General features: G+C 42.8%; 1 protein-coding gene across 1 annotated transcript; it reads right to left on the bottom strand.

Annotated features, from left to right (window-relative positions):
- Positions 1–1,001: 1,001 nt before the first annotated feature.
- Positions 1,002–21,900, bottom strand: FBXW12 (F-box and WD repeat domain containing 12). The gene is given in 7 exon segments (XM_073805698.1): positions 1,002–1,111; positions 8,756–8,862; positions 9,252–9,457; positions 11,932–12,050; positions 12,498–12,661; positions 19,215–19,252; positions 21,802–21,900. Coding segments are annotated over 5 exon segments (465 nt in total). The 3' UTR covers positions 1,002–1,111; positions 8,756–8,862; positions 9,252–9,412.
- Positions 21,901–23,494: the final 1,594 nt, after the last annotated feature.

The raw sequence follows: 23,494 nt of genomic DNA, 5'->3' as shown, positions 1-23,494 counted from the left end.
AAGCTTTGATTCTTTTCTCTTTAACTGTTATGTATCTATTGTAGGTTTTTGCTATGTGGTTACCATGAACCTTACATAAAACATAGATGTAACAGTTTATTTTAAGTTGATGACAACTTAACTTCAATTGCATACAAAAATGCTACCCTTTTACTCCCCCACCCCACATTTTATGTTTTTGATGTCAAAATTTACCTCTTTGTATATTGTATATTTTTACACATTATTATTATTGTCATTTTAAATAATTTTATCCTTTAACCTTTATACTAAAGTGATTAACACAACACTGTATTACAATATTACAATATTCTGAATTTGTCTATATACATACCTTTACCAGAATGTTTTATATTTTCATACGTTCTCATGTTAGTAATTACCGTCATTTCCTTTCAGCTTGAAGAAATCCTATCAGCATTTTTTGTGAGGCAGGTCTAGTGTAGAATAGCTCCCTCAGCTTTTATTTGAGAACAAACATCTCTTCTTCATTTTTGAAAGATAGCTTTGCTGGGTAAACTTCTTTGGCAGTGTTTCTCTTTCTGCGCTTTGAATTTTTCATCCCACTCTCTCCTCGCTTGCAAGGTTTCCACTGAGTATCCGTTGATAGACTTATTGGGGGTTCCTTTATTATGTGAGGGTTTGTTTTTCTCTTGACAGTTTTAAAAATTCTTTCTTTGTCTTTGATTTTACACAGTTTTTTAATAGTGTGTCTTTGAGAAGATCATTTTGGGTTGATATTTGGTGTTGACCTATTAGCTTCATGAACTTGTATGTCCAAATCTTCTCTCCCCAGATTGGGAGGTTATCAGCCATTCTTTCTTTCTTTTTTGGCTTAAAAGAGCAGAAATTTATTTTCTCACAGTTTTGGAGGCCAGAAGTCCAAAATCAAGGTGTTTGCAGGGCCATGATCTCTCCAGAGACTCTAGAAAAGATTCCTTTCCTTGCAATTTCCAACTTCAGTGAATGGCTGTTGGCATTCCTTGGCTTGTGGCTGCTCACTCCAATCTCTGCCTCCATTTTCACATGGTCTTTCTCCTCCTTTCTGTCGGTGTCTTCTCCTCTTATTATAAGGACACTTGTCATTAGATTTCGAGCCCACCTGGATAATCTAGAATGATTGCAAATAAGTTTTTGATATAATTACATATGCAAAGACCCTTTTCCAAAATAATGTCACACTAACAGGTTCCAGGGATTAGAACATGGACATATTCAGTGGGGGCACCATTTAATTCATTATACCCAATGTGAGGTGCCCTTCCAAGTGGCAGGGAAGCATTTGTCATTGACACATTGAACTTTCCTACAGGTGCCCACATCCTATTCTCAAACTTGCCAAGTATCCAGATGGGTTTCTGTGATGCCAGCAAACCCAGACAGGATGCAGAGTGGGACCCAGACACAGCTTTGTTTCATGTTAGCTTTCAGTGATGTCTCTTTTTTTTCTTTTTTAAACTTTCTTTTTTTTTTTTTTTTTTTTTTTTTTTGTGGTACATGGGCCTCTCACTGTTGTGGCCTCTTCCGTTGCGGAGCACAGGCTCCGGACATGCAGGCTCAGCAGCCATGGCTCATGGGCCCAGCCGCTCCGCAGCATGTGGGACCTTCCCGGACCAGGGCACGAACCCGTGTCCCCTGCATCGGCAGGCAGACTCTCAACCACTGCACCACCAGAGAAGCCCTAACCTTTCTTTTTTATTGAGTTAAAATATATGTAACATAAAGTTTACCATATTAATAATTTGTAAGCATTCAGTTCAGTGGTACTAAATACATTCACATTGTTGTGCAGCCATCTCCACCATCCATCCTCATAACTCTTTTCATTGTAAATCTGAAACTGTATACCTATTAAACAACTCAACTTCTCCATTCCCCCAGCCTCTGGCAACCACCATTATATGTTCTGTCTTTTTGATTTTGACTACTGTAAATGCCTCATATCACTGGACTTATACAGTTTTTGTCTTTTTGTTCCTGGTTTATTTCACTTAACATAATGTATTCAAGGTTTGACTATGTTGTAGCATATTGCAGAATTTCCTTCCTAAACATGAAGTTTTTAGAATAAAACAATGAAATATTCCATTGTAAGTATATAACACATCTTGCTTATTCATTCATCATTTGATGGGCACTTGAGTTACATCCTTGTTTTAAATAATATGAATAATGCTGCTAGGAATGTGAGTGTACAAATATCTCTTCAAGACCCTACTTTGTTTTTGGTATATATCCAGAAGTGGAATTTCTAGGTAATATGGTAATTCTACTTTTAATTTATTAAGGAACCTCCATACTTTTTTCCAATTGTAGCTGTACCATTTTAAATTCCCACTGACAGTGCACAAGGATGCCAAATTCACCATATCATTGTCAGTACTCACTGTTTTCTAAGAAGTCATTACCAAATCAAATATTATGAAGCTTTTGTCTTGTGTTTTCTTCTAAGAGTTTTGTTGTTTTAGGTCTTATATTTATGTCATTGATCCATTTTGAGTCAATTCTGTATATGGTGTAAGGTAAGGATCAAATGTCATTCTTTTCTATGCAGATATCCATTTTCGACAGCACCATTTGTTGGAAAGACTACCCTTTAGAGTTGAGGAAGATGGCGGAAGAGTAAGACAGAGATCACCTTCCTCCCCACAGATACATCGGAAATACATCTACACGTAGAACTGCTCCTATAGAACACCAACTGAATGCTGGCAGAAGACCTCAGACCTCCCAAAAGGCAAGAAACTCCCCACGTACTTGGGTAGGACAAAAGAAAAAAGAAAAAACAGACACAAAAGAATAGGGATGGGACCTGCACCAGTGAGAGGGAGCTGTGAAGGAGGAAATGTTTCCACACACTAGGCAGCCCCTTTGCGGGCAGAGACTGCGGGTGGCAGAGGGGGGAAGCTTCAGAGCTGCGGAGGAGAGCGCAGCAACAGGGATGCGGAGGGCAAAGTAGAGAGATTTATGCACAGAGGATTGGTGCCGACCAGCAGTCACCAGCCCGAGACACTTGTCTGCTCACCCACCGGGGCAGGCGGGGGCTGGGAGCTGAGGCTCGGGCTTCAGTCGGATCGCAGGGAGAGGACTGGGGTTGGCAGCGTGAACACAGCCTGAAGGGGTTAGTGCACCACGGCTAGCAGGGAGGGAGTCCAGGAAAAAGTCTGCACCTGCCGAAGAGGCAAGAGACTTTTTCTTCCCTCTTTGTTTCCTGGTGCTCGAGGAGAGGTAATTAAGAGAGCTGCTTAAAGGAGCTCCAGAGATGGGCGCGAGCCGCGGTAACAGCGCGGACCCCCACGGTAACAGCGCGGACCCCAGAAACATGCAGGAGATGCTAAGGCTGCTGCTGCCACCAAGAAGCCTGTGTGCAAGCACAGGTCACTATCCACACCTCCCCTCCCGCGAGCCTGTGCAGCCTGCCACTGCCAGGGTCCCGTGATCCAGGGACAACTTCCCCAGGAGAGGGCACGGCGTGCCTCAGGCTGCTGCAACGTCACACTGGCCTTTGCCGCCGCAGCCTCACCAAGCATCCGTACCCCTCCCACCCCCAGCCTGAGTGAGCCAGAGCCCCCGAATCAGCTGTTCAACCCTGTCCTGTCTGAGCGAAGAACAGACGCCCTCAGGCCACCTACATGCAGAGGTGGGGCCAAATCAAAAGCTGAACGCTGGGAGCTGTGCGAACAAAGAAGAGAAAGAGAAACCCTCCCAGCAGCCTCAGGAGCAGCGGATTAAATCTCCACAGACAACAAATCATCCCAAATCGAGGAGGTGGAGTTTGGGAGCAAGATATATTATTTTTTCCCCTTTTCCTTTTTGTGAGTGTGTATGTGTATGCTTCTGTGTAAGATTTTGTCGGTATGGCTTTGCATTCACCATTTGCCCTAGGGTTCTGTCAGTCCGTTTTCTTTTTATTTTTCAAAAAATTTTTTTCTTAATAATTATTTTTTATTTTAATAACTTTATTTTATTTTATCTTTATTTTATCCTCTTTCTTTCTTTCTTTCTATTTTTTCTCCCTTTTATTCTGAGCCATGTGGATGAAAGGCTCTTGGTGCTCCTGTGCCTCTGAGGTGGGAGAGCCAACTTCAGCTGACTTCAGGTCCACAAGAGACCTCCCAGCTCCGCATAATGTCAAACGGTGAAAATCTCCCAGAGATGTCCACCTCAACACGAACACCCAGCTTCACTCAATGACTAGCAAGCTACAATGCTGGACACCCTATGCCAAACAACTACCAAGACAGGAAGACAACCCCACCCATTAGCAGAGATGCTGCTTAAAATCATAATAAGGCCACAGACACCCCAAAACATACCACCAGATGTGGACCTGCCCACCAGAAAGATAAGATCCAGCCTCATCCACCAGAACACAGGCACTAATCCCCTCCACCAGGAAGCCTACACAACCCACTGAACCAACCTTAGCCACTGGGGACAGACATCTAAAACAACAGGAACTACGAACCTGCAGCCTGCAAAAAGGAGACGCCAAACACAGTAAGATAAGCAAAATGAGAAGACAGAGAAACACACAGCAGATGAAGGAGCAAGGTAAAAGCCCACCAGACCTATCAAATGAAGAGGAAATAGGCAGTCTACCGAAAAAACATTCAGAATAACGATAGTAAAGATGACCCAAATCTTAGAAATAGAATAGAGAAAATGCAAGAAACATTTAACAAGGACCTAGAAGAACTAAAGAGGAAACAAGCAACGATGAACAACACAATAAATGAAATTAAAAATACTTTAGAAGGGATCAATAGCAGAATAACTGAGGCAGAAGAACGGATAAGTGACCTGGAAGATAAAGTAGTGGAAATAACTAGTGCAGAGCAGAATAAAGAAAAAAGAATGAAAAGAACTGAGGACACTCTCAGAGACCTCTGGGAAAACATTACATGCACCAACATGCGAATTATAGGGGTCGCAGAAGAAGAAGAGGAAAAGAAAGGGACTGAGAAAATATTTGAAGAGATTATAGTTGAAAACTTCCCTAATATGGGAAAGGAAATAGTCAATCAAGTCCAGGAAGCACAGAGAGTCCCATACAGGATAAATCCAAGGAGAAACATGCCAAGACACATATTAATCAAACTATCAAAAATTAAATACAAAGAAAACATATTAAAAGCAGCAAAGGAAAAGCAGCACATAACACACAAGGGAATCCCCATAAGGTTAACAGCTGATCTTTCAGCAGAAACTCTGCAAGCCAGAAGGGAGTGGCAGGACATATTTAAAGTGATGAAGGAGAAAAACCTGCAACCAAGATTACTCTTCCCAGCAAAGATCTCATTCAGATTTGATGGAGAAATGAAGACCTTTACAGACAAGCAAAAGCTGAGAGAGTTCAGCACCACCAAAACAGCTTTACAACAAATGCTAAAGGAACTTCTCTAGGCAAGAAACACAAGAGAAGGAAAAGACCTACAATAACAAACCCAAAACAATTAAGATAATGGGAATAGGAACATACATATTGATAATTACCTTAAATGTAAATGGATTAAATGCTCCCACCAACAGACACAGAGTGGCTGAATGGATACAAAAACAAGACCCATATATACGCTGTCTACAAGAGACCCACTTCAGACCTAGGGACACATACAGACTTAAAGTGAGGGGACGGCAAAAGATATTCCATGCAAATGGAAATCAAAAGAAAGCTGGAGTAGCAATTCTCATATCAGACAAAATAGACTTTAAAATAAAGATTATTAGAAGAGACAAAGAAGGACACTACATAATGATCAAGGGATCGATCCAAGAAGAAGATATAACAATTATAAATATTTCTGCACCCAACACAGGAGCATCTCAATACATAAGGCAAATACTAACAGCCATAAAAGGGGAAATCGACAGTAACACAATCATAGTAGGGGACTTTACCACCCCACTTTCACCAATGGACAGATCATCCAAAATGAAAATAAATAAGGAAACACAAGCTTTAAATGATACATTAAACAAGGTGGACTTAATTGATATTTATAGGACATTCCATCCAAAAACAACAGAATACACATTTTTCTCAAGTGCTCATGGAACATTCTCCAGGATAGATCATATCTTGGGTCACAAATCAAGCCTTGGTAAATTTAAGAAAATTGAAATCGTATCAAGTATCTTTTCTGACTACAGCACTATGAGACTAGATATCAATTACAGGTAAAGATCTGTAAAAAATACAAACACATGGAGGCTAAACAATACACTACTTAATAACCAAGTGATCACTGAAGAAATCAAAGAGGAAATCAAAAAATACCTAGAAACAAATAACAATGGAGACACGACGACCCAAAACCTATGGGATGCGGCAAAAGCAGTTCTAAGTGGGAAGTTTATAGCAATACAATCCTACCTTAAGAAACAGGAAACATCTCAAATAAACAACCTAACCTTGCACCTAAAGCAGTTAGAGAACAAAGAACAAAAAATCCCCAAAGTTAGCAGAAGGAAAGAAATCATAAAGATCAGATCACAAATAAATGAAAAAGAAATGAAGGAAACGATAGCAAAGATCAATAAAACTAAAAGCTGGTTCTTTGAGCAGATAAACAAAAAAGATAAACCATTAGCCAGACTCATCACAAAAAAAAGGGATAAGCCTCAAATCAATAGATTTAGAAATGAAAAAGGAGAAGTAACAACTGACACTGTAGAAATACAAAGGATGGTGAGAGATTACTACAAGCAACTTTATGCCAATAAAATGGACAACCTGAAAGAAATGAACTAATTCTTAGAAATGCACAACCTGCCAAGACTGAACCAGGAAGAAATAGAAAATATGAACAGACTAATCACAAGCACTGAAATTGAAACTGTGATTAAAAATCTTCCAACAAACAAAAGCCCAGGACCAGATGGCTTCACAGGTGAATTCTGTCAAACATTTAGAGAAGAGCTAACACCTATCCTTCTCAAACTCTTCCAAAATATAGCAGAGGGAGGAACACTCCCAAACTCATTCTAAGAGGCCACCATCACCCTGATACCAAAACCAGACAAGGATGTCACAAAGAAAGAAAACTACAGGCCAATATCACTGATGAACCTAGATGCAAAAGTCCTCAACAAAATACTAGCAAACAGAATCCAACAGCACATTAAAAGGATCATACACCATGATCAAGTGGGGTTTCTTCCAGGAATGCAAGGATTCTTCAACATACGCAAATCAATCAACGTGATACACCATATTAACCAATTGAAGGAGAAAAACCTTATGATCATCTCAATAGATGCAGAGAAAGCTTTCGACAAAATTCAACACCCCAAAATAAAAAAATTCAACACCCATTTATCATAAAAACCCTGCAGAAAGTAGGCATAGAGGGAACTTTCCTCAACATAATAAAGGCCATATATGACAAACCCACAGCCAACATCGTCCTCAATGGTGAAAAACTGAAAGCATTTCCACTAAGATCAGGAAAAAGACAAGGTTGCCCACTCTCACCTCTATTACTCAACATAGTTTTGGAAGTTTTTGCCACAGCAATCAGAAAAGAAAAAGAAATAAAAGGAATCCAAATCGGAAAAGAAGAAGTAAAGCTGTCACTGTTTGCAGATGACATGATACTATACATAGAGAATCCCAAAGATGCTACCAGAAAACTGCTAGAGCTAATCAATGAATTTGGTAAAGTAGCAGGATACATACTCTCTTGATTAATGTAGCTTTTTAGTATAGTCTGAAGTCAGGGAGTCTGATTCCTCCAGCTCCATTTTTCTTTCTCAAGATTGCTTTGGCTATTCGGGGTCTTTTGTGTTTCCATATAATTAAAAAATTTTTTTGCTCTAGTTCTGTGAAAAATGCCAATGGTAGTTTGATAGGGATTGCACTGAATCTGTAGATTGCCTTGGGTAGTTCTTATCATCTTACCTCATGTGCCTACTTATCTCTAAGTGAGTCCTGCACACTGTATTTGAAAAGAGAGGCCTTGGGAGTTGTTAACCTTCTCCAGAAAAGATTTTCATTTACTCCCACCCAGTAACTGGGCAGCTGCAGCCAGTGCAGGGACTGTTTACTTTCAGACCACCCTCACTCTTAGGTTGCAACTTGATAACCCACCCCAATGTAAGAGGATTCACAGGGCTCCATTCCTTGGTGGACCTGCAGTCCAACTTTTGTCTACTTGGCTATTAAAGCTCTGCTCAGCCCCTTAGCTTTGTAGTAAACATCTCCAGGGCAAAAGCAGCCCCATTTTTGGCTTAGCACTTTGATTTCTGCCATCTTCTGAATCTTGGCCTAGAAACCGTTTGCTCTTTTTAGCTCTCTTACTTGATATATTTTCTAATTTTTCTAATTGTCCTTCACTGACAACTATGTGTGAATCATGTGCTCTACCATTCCCAAGAGAGAACCTTAGTGGATTCCTCTTCTTCTATACAATATATTCTCAAATTGCTCTGGAGATGTTAATTACACTTATTCCAAAGTCTTCTTTAAACAACTAGAGTTGTTTATGTGAAATCTGTTTCATCAGGTTTTACCTTTTTGTTTACAAGCTTAGTTCTTTTACAGAATTAGTTCTGTTTACATATGAAACTGTTCCCGGATGTCTGCTCATCTTGATATTTGCGATGCCAGTTTGCCCATGCTTTCAAAGACCTCCTTCCCTCCAGGAGGAGGATACTCCCCCCAGGTGAGAGCCACTTCCTCAATCTGCCGGCTAACACCCCCTTTTGCCATTTCTCTCTGGCCAAATGCTCCCTCCCAAGGCCCAAGAATCACCTCTAAAACAAATGTCCTGGCAACAGAAGGCCTTCATCATCTGAAGCAAATGCTTGCATTCTGTCGAATATGCCTCAGTTTTCCTTTCAGTTGGGCCCTTGTGGAGACTTGAAAAGGGGGAAAGAAGGGTGAGAATGCAGTAGTGAGAAGGAACTGCAAGGAGAAGAAAGACTATGAGTAGGACAAGGAGACAGGAAAGCAGGGGCCCGTGGACAAGAAAACACAGGCAGCCCACAGGGCTGGACCTCTGAGAGGGTGAGAGGCTGCAGAGATGGGGCCAGGGAACAGGCTGTGGCACACTAGAGCCGAAGGGGGATGAGGAGTCTGCCCTCCATGTGGCAGGCAAGGAGGACCTTGGGGGACTGAGCAGAATTACGTGGTCACTTGGTCTGCCATGTGGAGGGCCTGGCTTGAAGTGCCACCTGGCACAGTGGTCTGGTGCCAGGTCCACAGACCCTGGGAAACAGCAGAGGTTCCTGAGAGCTGGGTCACTCACCAGCAGGAGGGGGCCTTCTGGAAAGTCACAGGCCTCCAATGAAGACGAGTATGTAGGCAGGCAGGAGGCTTGCTTACACCCGTTCTCTGCTTTGCATACTTTGATCAGTCCCCGCTCATCCACGGTGACAGCCAGTTGCAGCCGAGGGTAAGTCACCAAATTCACCAGAGCTGCAGGCTGTAGAGGGCTCGACAGAGCTCTGTGCCCTAGGCAACAACAAAATTAATGTAACAACTCACATAGGGCCCATTTATTTCCTAAACGCTTATTATTTTCATTCATTTGACCATCACCCAGTGCACACTGGGGACATGCAGGTGTAAAGGATGTGATCCCCATCCTCACAGGCTGCACAGCATGGTAGGGAACACAACACAGGAGCAATGTTCTACCACAGAGGAGACAGGTGTGTCCTGGAGGAGAGCAGTGGCTGAGCATGGGTGTTGAGACTGCCTGGGGTTGGTGCCATTGCAGGGGGACTGAGGGTGGGGTCCTTCATGTGCACTGGGCACAGGATGTCTGAAGCACTCCCAGTGGTTACCTATGGCTCAACTAAAGAAGGCTGGGCAGGGAGGCAGGACCCAACACTACCCACCCTGCCCAGGATCTGGGCTGTGCTTGGGACCCAGGCTGTGCTGGGGACCTGGGCTGTACTCAGGACCTGGGCTGTGCAGGGCTGCATAAAGAGAACTTCCACGTGGAGCATCTCACTTGGTCCCCAAGGAACCCAGGTTTACAGATAAGCTAATTCAGCCTTGTAGTTGTAAACAGTTTCTGTTGCATATCTACAACTGCCCTGCTCAGAACATGCCCTTCCCAGTGGTGTGCCCAGCAGTGCCACCACAGGCTGGGCCTGGCGAAGGCCATTAGCACAGAGGAAAATGACTGGTCCGAGATGGGCTGATTCCCAGATACATGGTCTCTCCCACGATTCTGAAAGCTAGAACAGCGAGGTAAGAGCCCGGGTCCAGCAGGCCCACAGCACATTAGGACCGGGCATCAGAGAACCAATCCTCTAATTGCTGTTTCTGAGTTTCTCAGAGTTGCCACATGGGGTTTGTTTCCAATTTGGAGTTATTACGGTTCTTTTTCTATCAAGTGTTATCATGTTAGCATGATCTTTTTCCAATCATGATATCCCAGTATTCTTCCATTCTTTTTTTTCTTCCCCCTCACATCAGCAAATCAACAGTTGATTTCTGTTGCTTAAACAGCTAACAAGACTATTACTAGTAGGGACTCAGCACCGGTGACTGGCTCATGTCAACTAGGTCTCGGAGAATACACATTATTCGCCAGTGGCTAGTAGTATGGAAGTGGGTAAAGAAGCAGTGAAACTCCCCTTCCCATTTCAGAATAGGAAGTAGCAACCAGGGAAACAGAGTTCAGAAACAGGCTACATAATGCATGACTCCAACAAAATGATTGAGCTTTTTAAAAATAAAATAAGATTGGAGATGTATTCACAAAGAGGATTAAGGTTGGGAAGCCAGGCAGAATAGGTGCCGAGGGGTCTAGCCCTGTCTAACAGTCCCACACTGTGACCAATGGACCACACTAGAGTTCAACAAACCATGGCCTGCAGCCAAACCCAGCCCACTGACCATTTTTGTATTTTCGTTAAAAAAAAATCAAAGAATATTTCACGACACATGAAAAAAACAAGAAACTCACATGTGAGTGTCCATAAGTACAGTTTTATTGGAACACAGCCACTCCCTTTTTGTTTACTTGTATACAGCTGCTTCTGCATTTCAGCCACATAGTTAAGTAGTTGCAACAGGACCACGTGGTCTGCAAAGCCTAAAATATTTGCTCTCTGGCCCTTTACAGAAAAGGTCTGCCACCCCAGCACCAAAGCTCTTTATGTTCAAGTCAAGACCTTTTTGTTTTGGCAACTATGGAACCTCCCAGCCTTCAGGTCTTCTTCCTGCCCGAGAGCCCCTCATCGAAGCCTGTGTGGTCTCATGTCCACAGCCTAAGGTGGGTCAGGGCAACACAACTGCAATGAAACAGAAACCAGCCACCTGCACCCATCAGTCACCAGAGACCTTCACTCGAAATTATAATGTCAAACATCACAATGTATATGAGGAAAATAAAGCACGTGGAAGAGAAAAAAAACATAAACAAATGAAAAAACTGACCATGGAGGAAAGACATATGAGGCAAATAACTGTATCCTTTAAACGACAAAAAAGAGCAATCAGAGAATATGAAAATGGATAGGAAAGCTTTTAACAATTAGTACCAACCAAGTTATCGAGGTTTTAACACTTAAGTTTGCAAGTGGGGTGAGTAAAATCTGCATTATCTGGGAAAAACCACCCAGAGGCAGGCATTGGCTCCAATGTGGACAGCACAGAACTGGGCATGGCAGCTGTCAATCCCCTTGCATAAACAGCCTCCATCAGGCACTGCAAAAATGCCCATCTCCCTGAGGCAGGACAGCAGAAAGTCAAGGGCATTTGCGATCAATCAGACTCAAGTCTGAAGTGTGACCTGGCACAGCGACTGAGCCTCCTGCAGCTCAGATTTCTCATCTGTACAATGGGGCTCCCACTACTCACCTCACAAGTTGGCTGTGATGATAAAGAATAAAGGCAAAGGGCCTTGCTAAGACTGAGGACATAGCAGCATCTGGTCACTTCTCATCCTGGCCCCCTCCTGAACAGCTCACCTCTTGCAGATCCCAGGCACACACGGTGCCATCTGATGACACGGCGCACACCACGGACTTCTCCCGCCCATCAAACCAGTACTCTTTGGTTGAGATGTAGGCCAGCTCATCTATCTCTCCTGAAAGAGAACACAGACTTGCCTTAAGCACAAACATGGATGCCTAGAATGTGAACATTCAACTTAGTGAAGGGGAGGCAGGCAAGTCATTCCTCTTCTCTCTCAGGAGCATGACAGGTGCTGATTCTGGGGACAGCAGTGGACAGAAAGAGCTGGGACTTCAGACTTACAATTTGGGTATCATGCCCAGGACTGCCTACCACCCACCAGCCATGTTACTGTGAACAACAGTTACAACATCCTTATCTCTTAGTTTCTGTTTCTTTCTACTCTGAAATAGATATAATGATCTCTGTTAGGATCAAATGATAACAGAGGTATAGAACATAGCAGGGTATGTCCTCATTATGTGGCATTTTCCAACTAATTGGCTGAAAAACTAAATCCCTGGAGATCTGACCAGGGAAAGAGTGGGAATGCACAGTTACCACCTTCCCCACCCCATACCTTTGTGCCCAGCAATGGCTTTGCAGATAAAATCCTTCTCTGGCCACCCAGATTCCATTTGGAACTCCAGCTCGGATCAGCAGAGATAGTACTGTTTCCATGTCTGTGTGCCCAGGGTCATCTGGGAGGCTTTACAGGAGGACCAGCGTCTCAGACACAGCTGCCTGAAACAAAGACCCCACAGTCCCAGGCAGAACAGGAGTCATTAGAAGGTGTTTTGGCATCAGTAGGCCTAGCTTTGATTCCCAGCTTCACCGTCTACTAGCTTGGACAACTCACTTTGCCTATGTAGGCCTCAGTTTCCTCCACCGTTAAATGGGGATAATGATATGACACTGAACGAGTGCTCACCACATGTCAGGAATAGGTGCTTTTTGTGTTTCCAGTCAATCTATATAACAACCCCATGAAGTAGGTCCTCATCTCCATTTTAGATATGAGAGAGGGGTTAAACAACTAACCCAGGGTCATGCAGCCTTGGTCATGCAACTGCAACTCAAGAGTCTGCATTTTTTTGAAGCCTCCAACTATTGTTGAACTGTCTATTTCTCCCTTCAATTTTGTCAGCCCTTCATGCATTTTGTTGCTTTGTTATTAGGTCCATATACATTTATAATTTTTTAGATCTTCTTGATGGATTGATCTGTTTATTATTATAAAATATCCTTCTTTGTCCCTAGTAACACTTTTTGTCTTAAAGTCTATTTTGTCTGTTATTAGCATGGTCATTCTAGCTCTCTCTTGGTTGCTGTTTGCATGGTATATGTTTCCATTCTATAATTTTCAACCTGTATCTTTGAATCTAAAATGTGTCTATTGTAAAGAGCATATACTTGGATATTTTTAATCCCTTCTGCCAATCTTTGCCTTTTCAATGGAGTGTTTAATCCATATATATTTAATACAACTGATAAGATAGGATTTACATATGTCATTTTGCTTATTTCTATGCATTTTTCCTTCTATTCCTCTGGTACTGCCTTCTTTTGTATTAAGTATTTTCTTATGTCCTATTCCCTTGTCATTTCTTCAACTGTATATTCTTTTAATTCTTAGTGGTTGCCTTGGGGATTACCGGATAAAATCTTAATTTATGACAATCTAGTTTTGATTAATATCAACTTAATAGTATCAAAAAACTTAGCTCCTGTGTAGCTCCATTTTATGCCCCTCTCATTCATGCTGTTATTGTCATACAAATTACTTCTTCATACATTATGTACCCAATGGAGAGTCACAATTATTGTTTTATGCAGTTGTCCTTTAAATCACGTAGGAAAAAAGGAGTTACAAACAATTCATTTATGTTGCCTTTTATATACACCTATGTGGCTACTTTACTGGTGCTACTTCTTCACATGGATTCAAGTTCCTGTCTAATGTCCTTTCATATCAATCTGAAAGACTCTCTTTAGTATTTTTTGTAGGGCACATCTACTAGCAACAAATTCTCAGAGCTTTTGTTAATCTAGGAATGTCTTAATTTTCTCCTTCATTTTGCTAGATATAGAATTCTTGATGACAATCTTTTTCTTCCCACACCTTCAATACATCAGCCCACTCCTTTTTGGGCTCCATGGTTTTTTATGAGAAATCAACCATTAATCTCATTGGGGTTGTCCTGTACATGATGAGTTGCTTCTCTCTTGATGCTTTCAAGATTCTGTCTTTGGCTTTCAAGTTGGATTATAAAGTGTCTCGAAATGGAACTCTTTTGACTTTATCCTACTTGCAGCTCACTGAGCTTCTGGATGTGTAAATTAACATTTTCCATCAAATTTGGGAAGTTTTCAGCCATATCTTTAAATACTTTCTACTTTCTTTCTCCTCTCATCTGGAACTCCCTATTATTTGTTGCTTGCATGCTTGATGGTGTCCCACAGGTCTCTTAGGCACTATTCATTTTTCTTCATCTTTAGCTTCATTGCGTTCCTCAGACTGGATAATCTCAACTGACCTATATTCCAGTTTACTGATTCTTTCTTCCGCCTGCTCAAATCTGCTCTTGAATTTTTAATTTGATATTGTACTTTCCTACTCCATAATTTCTGTTTAGTTATTTTTTATAATTTCTCTTTATTAATATTCTCTATTAATGAGACACTGTTCTCATACTTCCCTTTAGTTCTTTTCACATGGTTTCCTCTAGTTCTTTGCACATACTGAAATAGTTGATTTAAAGTCTTTGTCTAGTAAGTCTGATGCCTGGGCTTCCTTGGGGACAGTCTCTATTGTTTGCTTTGTTTCCTGCATATTAGCCACACTTTATATCTTTGCATGACTTATAACTTCTGTTGAAAACTGAACATTTTAAATAACATAATGCAGAACTCTGGAAATCTGATTCCACCCCACCCCTGTTTTATTATAGCTGTTATTATTTTTTGTTTGTTTAGTGGAGTAACTCTGAAAAGTTTCTGAACTCTGAAAGTCTGTATTCTTTGTTATGTAGGGCCACTTATGTCTCTGTTCAGTTAAATTAATGTGCAGTAATGAGAGTACAGATATTTCCTAAATTTCTGGAACCACTAAATTTCCTAGTGATTGCCAAACGCTCTATGTGCAGGTTGGGGCATGTGTTCAACACTCAGCCAGGCAGTTGACTTCTCTGTCTTAGTCTTCACTTCCTGCTTCCATGGAACCTCAAGGTTAACCAGAGGTAAAAGTCTGGAGCCCTTTTATATCTTCCCTGAGTTAGCACACAGCCCTGAATAAGCACTTGGCCTTCTAGATTCCTAGGAATGTGTTGGAGCTTTCCAAAATCCCTAAGGACATCACATTCCCAGTTTTCCTTTTAAACTCTTTGGTTGGCCTATTGTTTCCTTAACTATCATTCATCAACTCTGATTAAAGACTAATTAAAAAGTTAATCAGGGCTTCCCTGGTGGTGCAGTGGTTAAGAGTCTGCCTGCCAATGCAGGGGACATGGGTTCATGCCCCGGTCCGGGAAGATCCCACATGCCGCAGAGCAGCTGGGCCCGTGAGCCATGGCCGCTGAGCCTGCGCGTCTGGAGCCTGTGCTCCACAATGGAAGGGGCCACAACAGTGAAAGGCCTGCGTACCACAAAAAAAAAAAAAAAAAAAAAAAAAAAGTAAATCAATTCTCTTTAGTTGTCTTGACAGATGCCCCAAAGTAAAGGTTTTTCACATTGGGTGAACTTCAAGCAAGGTAAAATAAAGACAGCTTACATGTGAGCTCTTCCAGGAAACACCAGACAGGTTGAACAATGACAATTCTCTGGGAATAAGGCTTTGAAGAATCTTACCCATTCTTACCCTTCCAGTGACTGCAGCTCCTGGTTTCACTGTGATTGTGAACTGTTGGTATTCAAGACTAACACAAAGCTGGAAGGTTGTTATGGGAACAGAGCAAGTGAACACTTGCTGCTCTTACTGAGAATAAGCCATTTTTTTCTTGAATAAACACTTCCCAGACTACTGTAAGTCTCTGGTTAATTTCCAGAGTTCTGTAAAAGTTGATTTTGACAATTTATGCCAGTTTTCTCATTGCTTTTATGGAACAGAAAATTTTCAGAAGTCATTAATCCACCAATTTCCAAGAGTCTGCATCCTTAACTTGTATGTATCAATAACTACTGTCAATTCTATGATAGCAACTCGCTTATAAGGCTGTTGAAGATAAAACATTAGCTCATCCACACTATGGAGAATACTGAATCCCCACCTAGTCTGTGGACCCCAAAGTGAGTGAGACATGGCCCTTGCCCTATGAGTACTCTCAGCTGGTGGTTAGGAGGATAAGTAAAACTAAAATTCTGGAGAGAAATGCTAAGTTTCAGAAGGGGCAGCCTATAGTGCCATGGGAGTAAAACACAAGGAGAGTGAACATCTGGGAGAGGATTAGGGAGGCCCCATGGACAAAGGCTTTCAAAATTTACAGTCACCAGAGTTGATACAGCATCAGAGGACTCCAGTCATATCTCACAGAGGAGAAAAATAAGGCTGGGTGGGAAATAAGTAGCTCACAGCCCATGGTCCCAATAAGTACAACGCAAAGAGTTTCTCTCCATTCAAAGCCTGTACACTCACTGAGCACCTATGTGTCAGGCTCTGTACTAGGCACTAGTGACCTCTAACACACTGGGAAGGATCCAGTGCTTATGTCGGATATGGGTTTTCCTGTCCTCACTGAAACCCTGTTCCTTCTACGAGAAGTAGCATACTCACAGCCTGCAGGCAGAATGGGCATCCAGATTACCTTGTCTGGCCTGCATAGGATTGGCCTACTTGAACTAGCTGTCAATACTTAAAAATCAAGAGATTTCACATACAAATTAGGTAAAAGAAGAAGATATCTAGCTATACTGAAATCAAATTCTCACCTGGAAAAATTTATCTGGGGCCACACAGAACGGTACTCCTCAGACAAGAATGAGCTTTCAGGGAATTCCCTGGTGGTCCAGTGGTTAGGACTATGCTTTAACTGATGAGGGCCTGGGTTCGATCCCTGGTTGGGGAGCTAGGATCCTGCAAGCCACATGGCACAGCCAAAAAAAAAAGAATGAGCTTTTAGCTCCACCATGGCCTTCACCATCCCTTTTATCTCTTGGACTAAGAGGCTGAGTATCAGCTGCCTCACATCATCATTCTTATGTTGTTGACTTTCTTTTAGTTGAAATAAACAGAAAGGGAAATTTCTTGTACCCATATCTCAACCTAAACAGTGTGAAAATAAAAGCTAGACTAAGAAGATAATGTAGTTTAAGAAAAAGGGGGGATAACATTTCTTTGTGGAAGTGAAATCTATTTCTACATATTTAAGGCCATTATACATCATAAGTAGGAACCATAACCAATATTCAGAAGAAATAAAACCAAGTGATTTGACCAAGAAAAGGGCAGACTGTCAACAAGGCTGAAGTGTGCACATGAGTAAAGTATGAGATAAGCCTCTGAAATACAAGGATGTATCAAGTGAAAAAACACCATGGCACCAAAACCTTTCAGAAAGCAATTAACAGCAAAACAATCTACTGTACACAAACAAAAAGAAATATTTTTTTTTTGCTTAAACAAAAGCAAATATTTGCAATTTTAACCAAAAATCTAACGCATAGTGTGTTAAAGAGATGGCAGAATTTAAAAGGTCATGAAGCATTTTAAAGAAGTAACTTGCAGTGTTTTAAATTAGAATTATAGAGTACATATTAAAAACATACGACCGGTTAACCATGTTCATTACTGTGTCTGTAAGAGTTTCTATGGGCCTGGAGAGTTTTGGGGCCTAGTACCCATGACAGATACAACATTAGAAATGACACGTGCATGTGACGATGCTCCTGGAATGCTGCTGCAGTTGTCCCAGTTCCAGAAGTATATTTTATATGAACATAGGTCAAGGATACCATACCAAAGAATGACTGTAGGCTAAAAAGAGTTTAGCACCAAAAACTATAAAATAGTAATGAACCGAAAACCCATTCATGACTTGGCTTGCAGACAGCTGAAGAATCTGCTTGAGGAACCTGGAGGTACACACAATATGGTAACACATGCAAACATGTGGGGGTTAGGTGATAAGCTGCTCAAGAGATTTTATGAACTGCTGAAAGAAATATATTACTTATGTTACTCAAAGGGAAATTCCTACCCCAGCTTATCAGTAAAGATGAGAACAAAGACTAGGGTTTAGGGTTGGCATCCTACCCATTTCAACTGTGAGAATTGCCCTCCAAGGGCTTCCACAAATAGTTACACCAATCTATGAGTCAACTCATTTATTTCTAGTGACACAGTGTCTTTGAGAATCACATTTGGCAAGACATTCTCTTGTCCACTTATCTACAGAGAAATAAATTTCCAGAATTGAATGTTCTATGTAGAGTACATTCCCCAAATTGTAGAGATAAAGACTGAAATCCAGTAAAAGTTCCCTTACTTTAAAATTGACTAGAGATTAACATCATTTTTCTAATTAGTATGATTAGCAATAAAAAAATGAATAAAAAGCAACAAACAGAACAGTGCTGTATGATACTGAAAACTAAATATGGCAAGATTGGCATTCCACAATTCTCAAATTTATCAATTCACAGTTATTCTAAAAATAAAAACCATTAAGCAGAGATTCCCTCCATGTTTGGAGGAAACTTCATGTGAACAGTTGTTTTCCATAAGGAAAGACTAAAACTAAATGTAGCTCCTAGTTGATAGTCAAGGCTATATAGTCTGTCCTATATACTACAAGAGGCAGAAGATCTGACACTTACCCCTTGGGACAAAAGAAAAGATGTCAGGTTCCAAAGGAGGAATGAACAGAAAAGAAAAATTTAATAATTTAATGATTAAAATATTTTTTATTTTCTACTTTTAATTTTTTGAATTTTATTTAAGTTCTAATATCAAACATGCTTATATAACTATGTTGTTACACCAAAGTTGAAATCAAATAAAAGTGGTTCATTTGTCTATTGATTTGTCTATCAGCCAGCTGCATTCAAGTTGCTGTACATTTCTGCCCCTGAGTTTGGCACCCCCACCTACATCAACCTCCACTTGATTAACAAAATCGCTTATATTTCAATACACTGTAAAAAAAGTCTCACACCCCCAACTAGGGAGGAGTTTCCTGCTGGTAAGGGCTGTGGATTGTCCCTTCTTGTCTACTTAGCAGAAACGCAGTGAGTGCTGAAAAGTACACCCCTCTCTCCTTTGAGGGATACTCTCCTGAGCAGGCCTGGCTCTTCCTCCACTCACCTCCACAGTTCCTTGGTCCTTGAAGCCTCATTCCAGACCTAGAAGAGTATCTGGTCAGTCAACATGCAATTAGTGCCTAGCCTGCCAGGCCCTGTGGAGGGGACAGAGAGCTAAATGAGACCCAGTGCTTGCACTCAAGAACACTCACCCTGGGGAGTTAGAGACAAATTCAGACAATCAAATAAAACACACCAAATAATGAATGACAAAGGAGAGAATGACCAACTCAGTTGGAGCCAAGGGGTTCAGAAGTAATTACTGATCAACTCCTGAAGGATGAGCAGTTATCCTCTAAGAAAATGGCTGAAGTATTTCAGGGAGAGAAAGATCCACTTGGGCAAAGATTCAGAAGTATGAAAAAGATGATGAGTAAGTTGCCTTAATCATAACATAGAGAAAGGAGCTGGAGACAGGCTTAGACCAACTCTTGGAAGTCAGAAGGGCAAAAACAGTGAGAACTGTGAATGGAAAAGTGGCAAGTCAAACTGTGTTTTAGGCTTCTATGAGAAGGAAGGATTTGGAGACTTCCCTGGTGGTCCAATGGTTAAGAATCTGCCTTCCAATGCAGGGGGCACGGGTTGGATACCTAGTCGGGGAACTAAGATCCCACATGCTGGGGCAACTAAGCCCATGAGCGCTCTAGAGCCTGTGTGCCACAACTAGAGAGCCCGTGCACCGCAACGAAAGATCCCACGTGCCACAACAAAGATCCCGTGTGCTGCAAATAAGACCCGATGCAGCAAAATAAATAAATAAATATTAAAAAAAAAAAAAAGACTCTGAGCTTCCACTGTAAGGGGCATGGGTTGGATCCCTGGTTGGGGAAGTAAGATCCTGTAAGCCATGTGGTAGGGCCAATTAAAAAAAAAAAGAGAGAAGGAAGGACTGGAAACGAGGGCAGAGCAGCAGGACCCATAAGAAGGCTGCTGCAATGGAGTAAATTAAGGCTCTGGCTAAAGGGATGTCCCAGAGATGCCAAGGTGAAGGAACAGAACTGCTACCTGGGGAGGGCACACAGGCCCTATTCCCACAAACTGCTCTCTGCAGAAGTATCTGGAAGAGATTCAGGTGGCCCTGGGAAGGGATCAGAGTACCCTGCCTCCCCCTCCCTCAGGCCCACACCTGCATCCTGGAACTTCTTGGCCTCTCCAGCTGGGCCACCCTGGATTCTGGAGCCTATACAGCTTCAGTAGAAACCACTCTGGAGCTTTCTGTGGCCCAGACCTACTGAGGGTCCCATCCAGATACGTGGCTTTCCAGGCCCTGGCAGAAATAACAACCACCCTGTCTGAGCCCAGATTCCTACTTCCACAGCCCTCACTCACCCGAAATCAAAGTTTCTCAGTCCTTAAGAAATCTTTTTGGCTAGTAGGAATGTAAAATTGATATTTTGCAATAATCAAACCAAGTAAGAAGATTTCCGCATTCTGTTTTTCTATAGTTCCCGGTTCAAAACCCAACTGAGATGTTCTTACTTCCCTAACATAAAATTATAGTATGTAATATAACCTGCAAAATGGGTGTTACCCACCTTGGAGAATGCCTCTGTTAGATGCTGATCTTCATGATGACACTGTAAGGCAGGGTTTATTGACCTCATTTTACCTAACAGGGAAACCAGAACCTGGAGAAGTTGCTGCTATCAAAGGGTAAACGGCACCTCCCTTTCAAAATCTGCTGGGAGACTACCTGGGTGACCTCAGCCAATGCACTCACGGCACGATACTCACTTTCCCTATTGGTAAAAATGGGGATAACAACGCAGTATTTTACTTGATACATTTAAGTTATAATTACACAATTCAGGTAAGGGTCTGTTTATTAATCTTTTTGTAAAATGATATAATAATGTATTTTAAAAGTAAAGATTCATTTACTCAACAAACATTTACTTAGAGTACACGAAATATCAAGCCATACGCTGAGTGTATACACACAGTGATCATACAGTGGTTATATACACAGCGATGCAAGAGAGAAAAGAATGAGTCTAGCGGGGGTCGGGGGTGGGGGGGAAGCAAACATTTAACAAGTACACTATGTGATCATTTAGTTACAGTTGTGCTGCGTAAGAGCACAGAGGAGGAAGAGCTCGGAACACAACAGGGGCAGAAGCGCAGATCAGACTAATGCACTAAACAGGCACTTAGGGCGCACAGCCAGTACAGTTCGACTGGCTGGGAAGGGACAGGCGGAGCCCGCAGGAGGAGGTGCCACTCACGGGGAGAGCACGGCTTTCCAGGCAGGCCTCAGAAGGGAAATTCCAGAATATGCCAGAAGAGGTGGGGATCCCTAAGCCAATCTTAGGGGTGAACCCTGTTCACAGGTGCCCGGTGCAAGCCAACCGCGCAGGAGCTCTGGACACACCGACAGACGGAGGGACGGAGGGACGGAGGGATAAGAGGCTTTCAGAGAGACCCCTTCATAGGTCGCCGAGGTCGCCACCCCGGGGGCCAAAAGCGCCCTCTGCAGATCGCGGATTCAGGGCCGTCCGACGCCCCCTCCCAGATTTGGGAAACTGAGGCTCCGAGGGGACGGGCCGACCACGAGCCCAGCCCTGCCTCCCGCCTGGGACAGGACGCGCTACCCTGTCCACCTGGGCGACGCAGAGCATGTCTTGGGCCTCCAAAAACACATGCAGCAGCTGGTGCACACCCATCTGCGGCTCCACGGTGCCCGCCCCCATGGCTGCCTGGGTCGGGCTACGCCTTTGCTGCGCTTCCGCCCCCGCAGGCCGAGCCCCGCCCCCTCGCTTAATCCTCGCCCAGCCTCCGCGCTTCCTTTCGGAACACCCACTTCTACTAATCCGCTCACCAGCCCCACTTCTACTTGGCCTCAGACTGGCTTCTGCCCTTGTCCTGACATTCGCTGAGACCCTTGCCCACCCCCTTATACTGACATTCATCCTCGTTCTGACCTTCGCCCTGACCCTCACGCGGGACCTTGTGGTGCCCCTGAACCCAGCACCTCCCGAGCCCTTGCCCTGGTGCCGGCCCTTATCCAGACCTTGACCCTCTTCCTCAACCTCGCCCTAATCATCACCCTTGACTTCATTAGCATCTGACATCTACCATACTCCTGTTCCTACCCTCACCTGACCCTGACTCACCCTAGTACACACCTTCATCCTGAGCTTTGCCCTAGCCCCGACCCTGGCCTTCACAATCACATTCAGAATGACCCTCAGCCTCCGTCTTACACTAGCACTGGCCCTTGCCCAAGCCCTGGCCCTAACCTGGTACCTCCCTCATCATGGCTCCTGCCCAGCCTCTCACCCTACCTAGCCTTAGCCCCGACCCTGGTTTTGGTCGTGGCCCTGACCAAGATCAGATCAGAGTTAGTGTAAGGGTGAAGGTCACGATCAAGCTCAATGTCACAGCAGCCAGGGTCACAGTCAGGATGAGGGTAAGATCAGGGACAGAGTGATTAAGATCAGAATCAGAGTGAGGGTGAGTGTCCAATTCAAGGTAAAATTCTACGTCAGGTTAAGGATCAAGATAAGAGAATGGTCAGGGTCATGGTGCCAGAATCAGGTTCAAGGACAAGGTCACTATAAGGGAAATTTTAGATCCAGGGTTCAGTTCAAGATCAGTGTGAGAGCCAAGGTTAGGATCAGGTTGAGGCTCCATTAGAGAGGATCAGTGAGAGGATGAATGTCAGGATTAGGGTGATGGTTATTGTCAGGGTGAAAGTAAGATTGAAAGTTGGATTCAAGTTGACAGTGGATGTCCAGTTCCGTGTAGGATTCAGGGTCAAGGTGAGGGTGAGGTTGATGTTCAGGATTAGAGTCAGTGTCAGGTTCAGGGTCAAGATCAATGTGAGGTAATGTCAGGGTCAGGGTGAGCATGATGTTCATTGTGAAGGTCAAGGTCAATTAAAAGTCAAGGTGGGTTCCTTTTCTATTGCTGCTGGAAGGAATTAAGTCCTCCTCCTCCAACTCTCCCTCCCCCCAACCCCATTACATTGGCCCAATCTGCATAATCCAGGATACTCTTTCCATCTCAAAGTCTGTACCCTTAAATCACATTTGCAAAGTCCCTTTTGTGTGTAAGGCAATGTATTCACAGGTTAGGACATGGGCATCTTTGCGGGAGGGGCACATTATTCTGCTTACCACAGAGGGTCAGAGTTTGGTTTATAGTCAAAATCAAGTTCAAGGTTAAGTTTCAAAGTGAGGATGGGTCAAGATGAAGGTGACGATCAGGCTGAGGATGAGTCTTCATAATAATGAAAGTCAGTGTCAGTGTGAAGTTCAATTTCAGGGTCAGGGTCTAGATCAG

The sequence above is a fragment of the Tursiops truncatus genome, chromosome 6 (genome assembly GCF_011762595.2).
Source record: "Tursiops truncatus isolate mTurTru1 chromosome 6, mTurTru1.mat.Y, whole genome shotgun sequence".
NCBI lineage: Eukaryota > Metazoa > Chordata > Mammalia > Artiodactyla > Delphinidae > Tursiops > Tursiops truncatus.
This window is presented reverse-complemented; position numbering and strand designations above follow the sequence as displayed.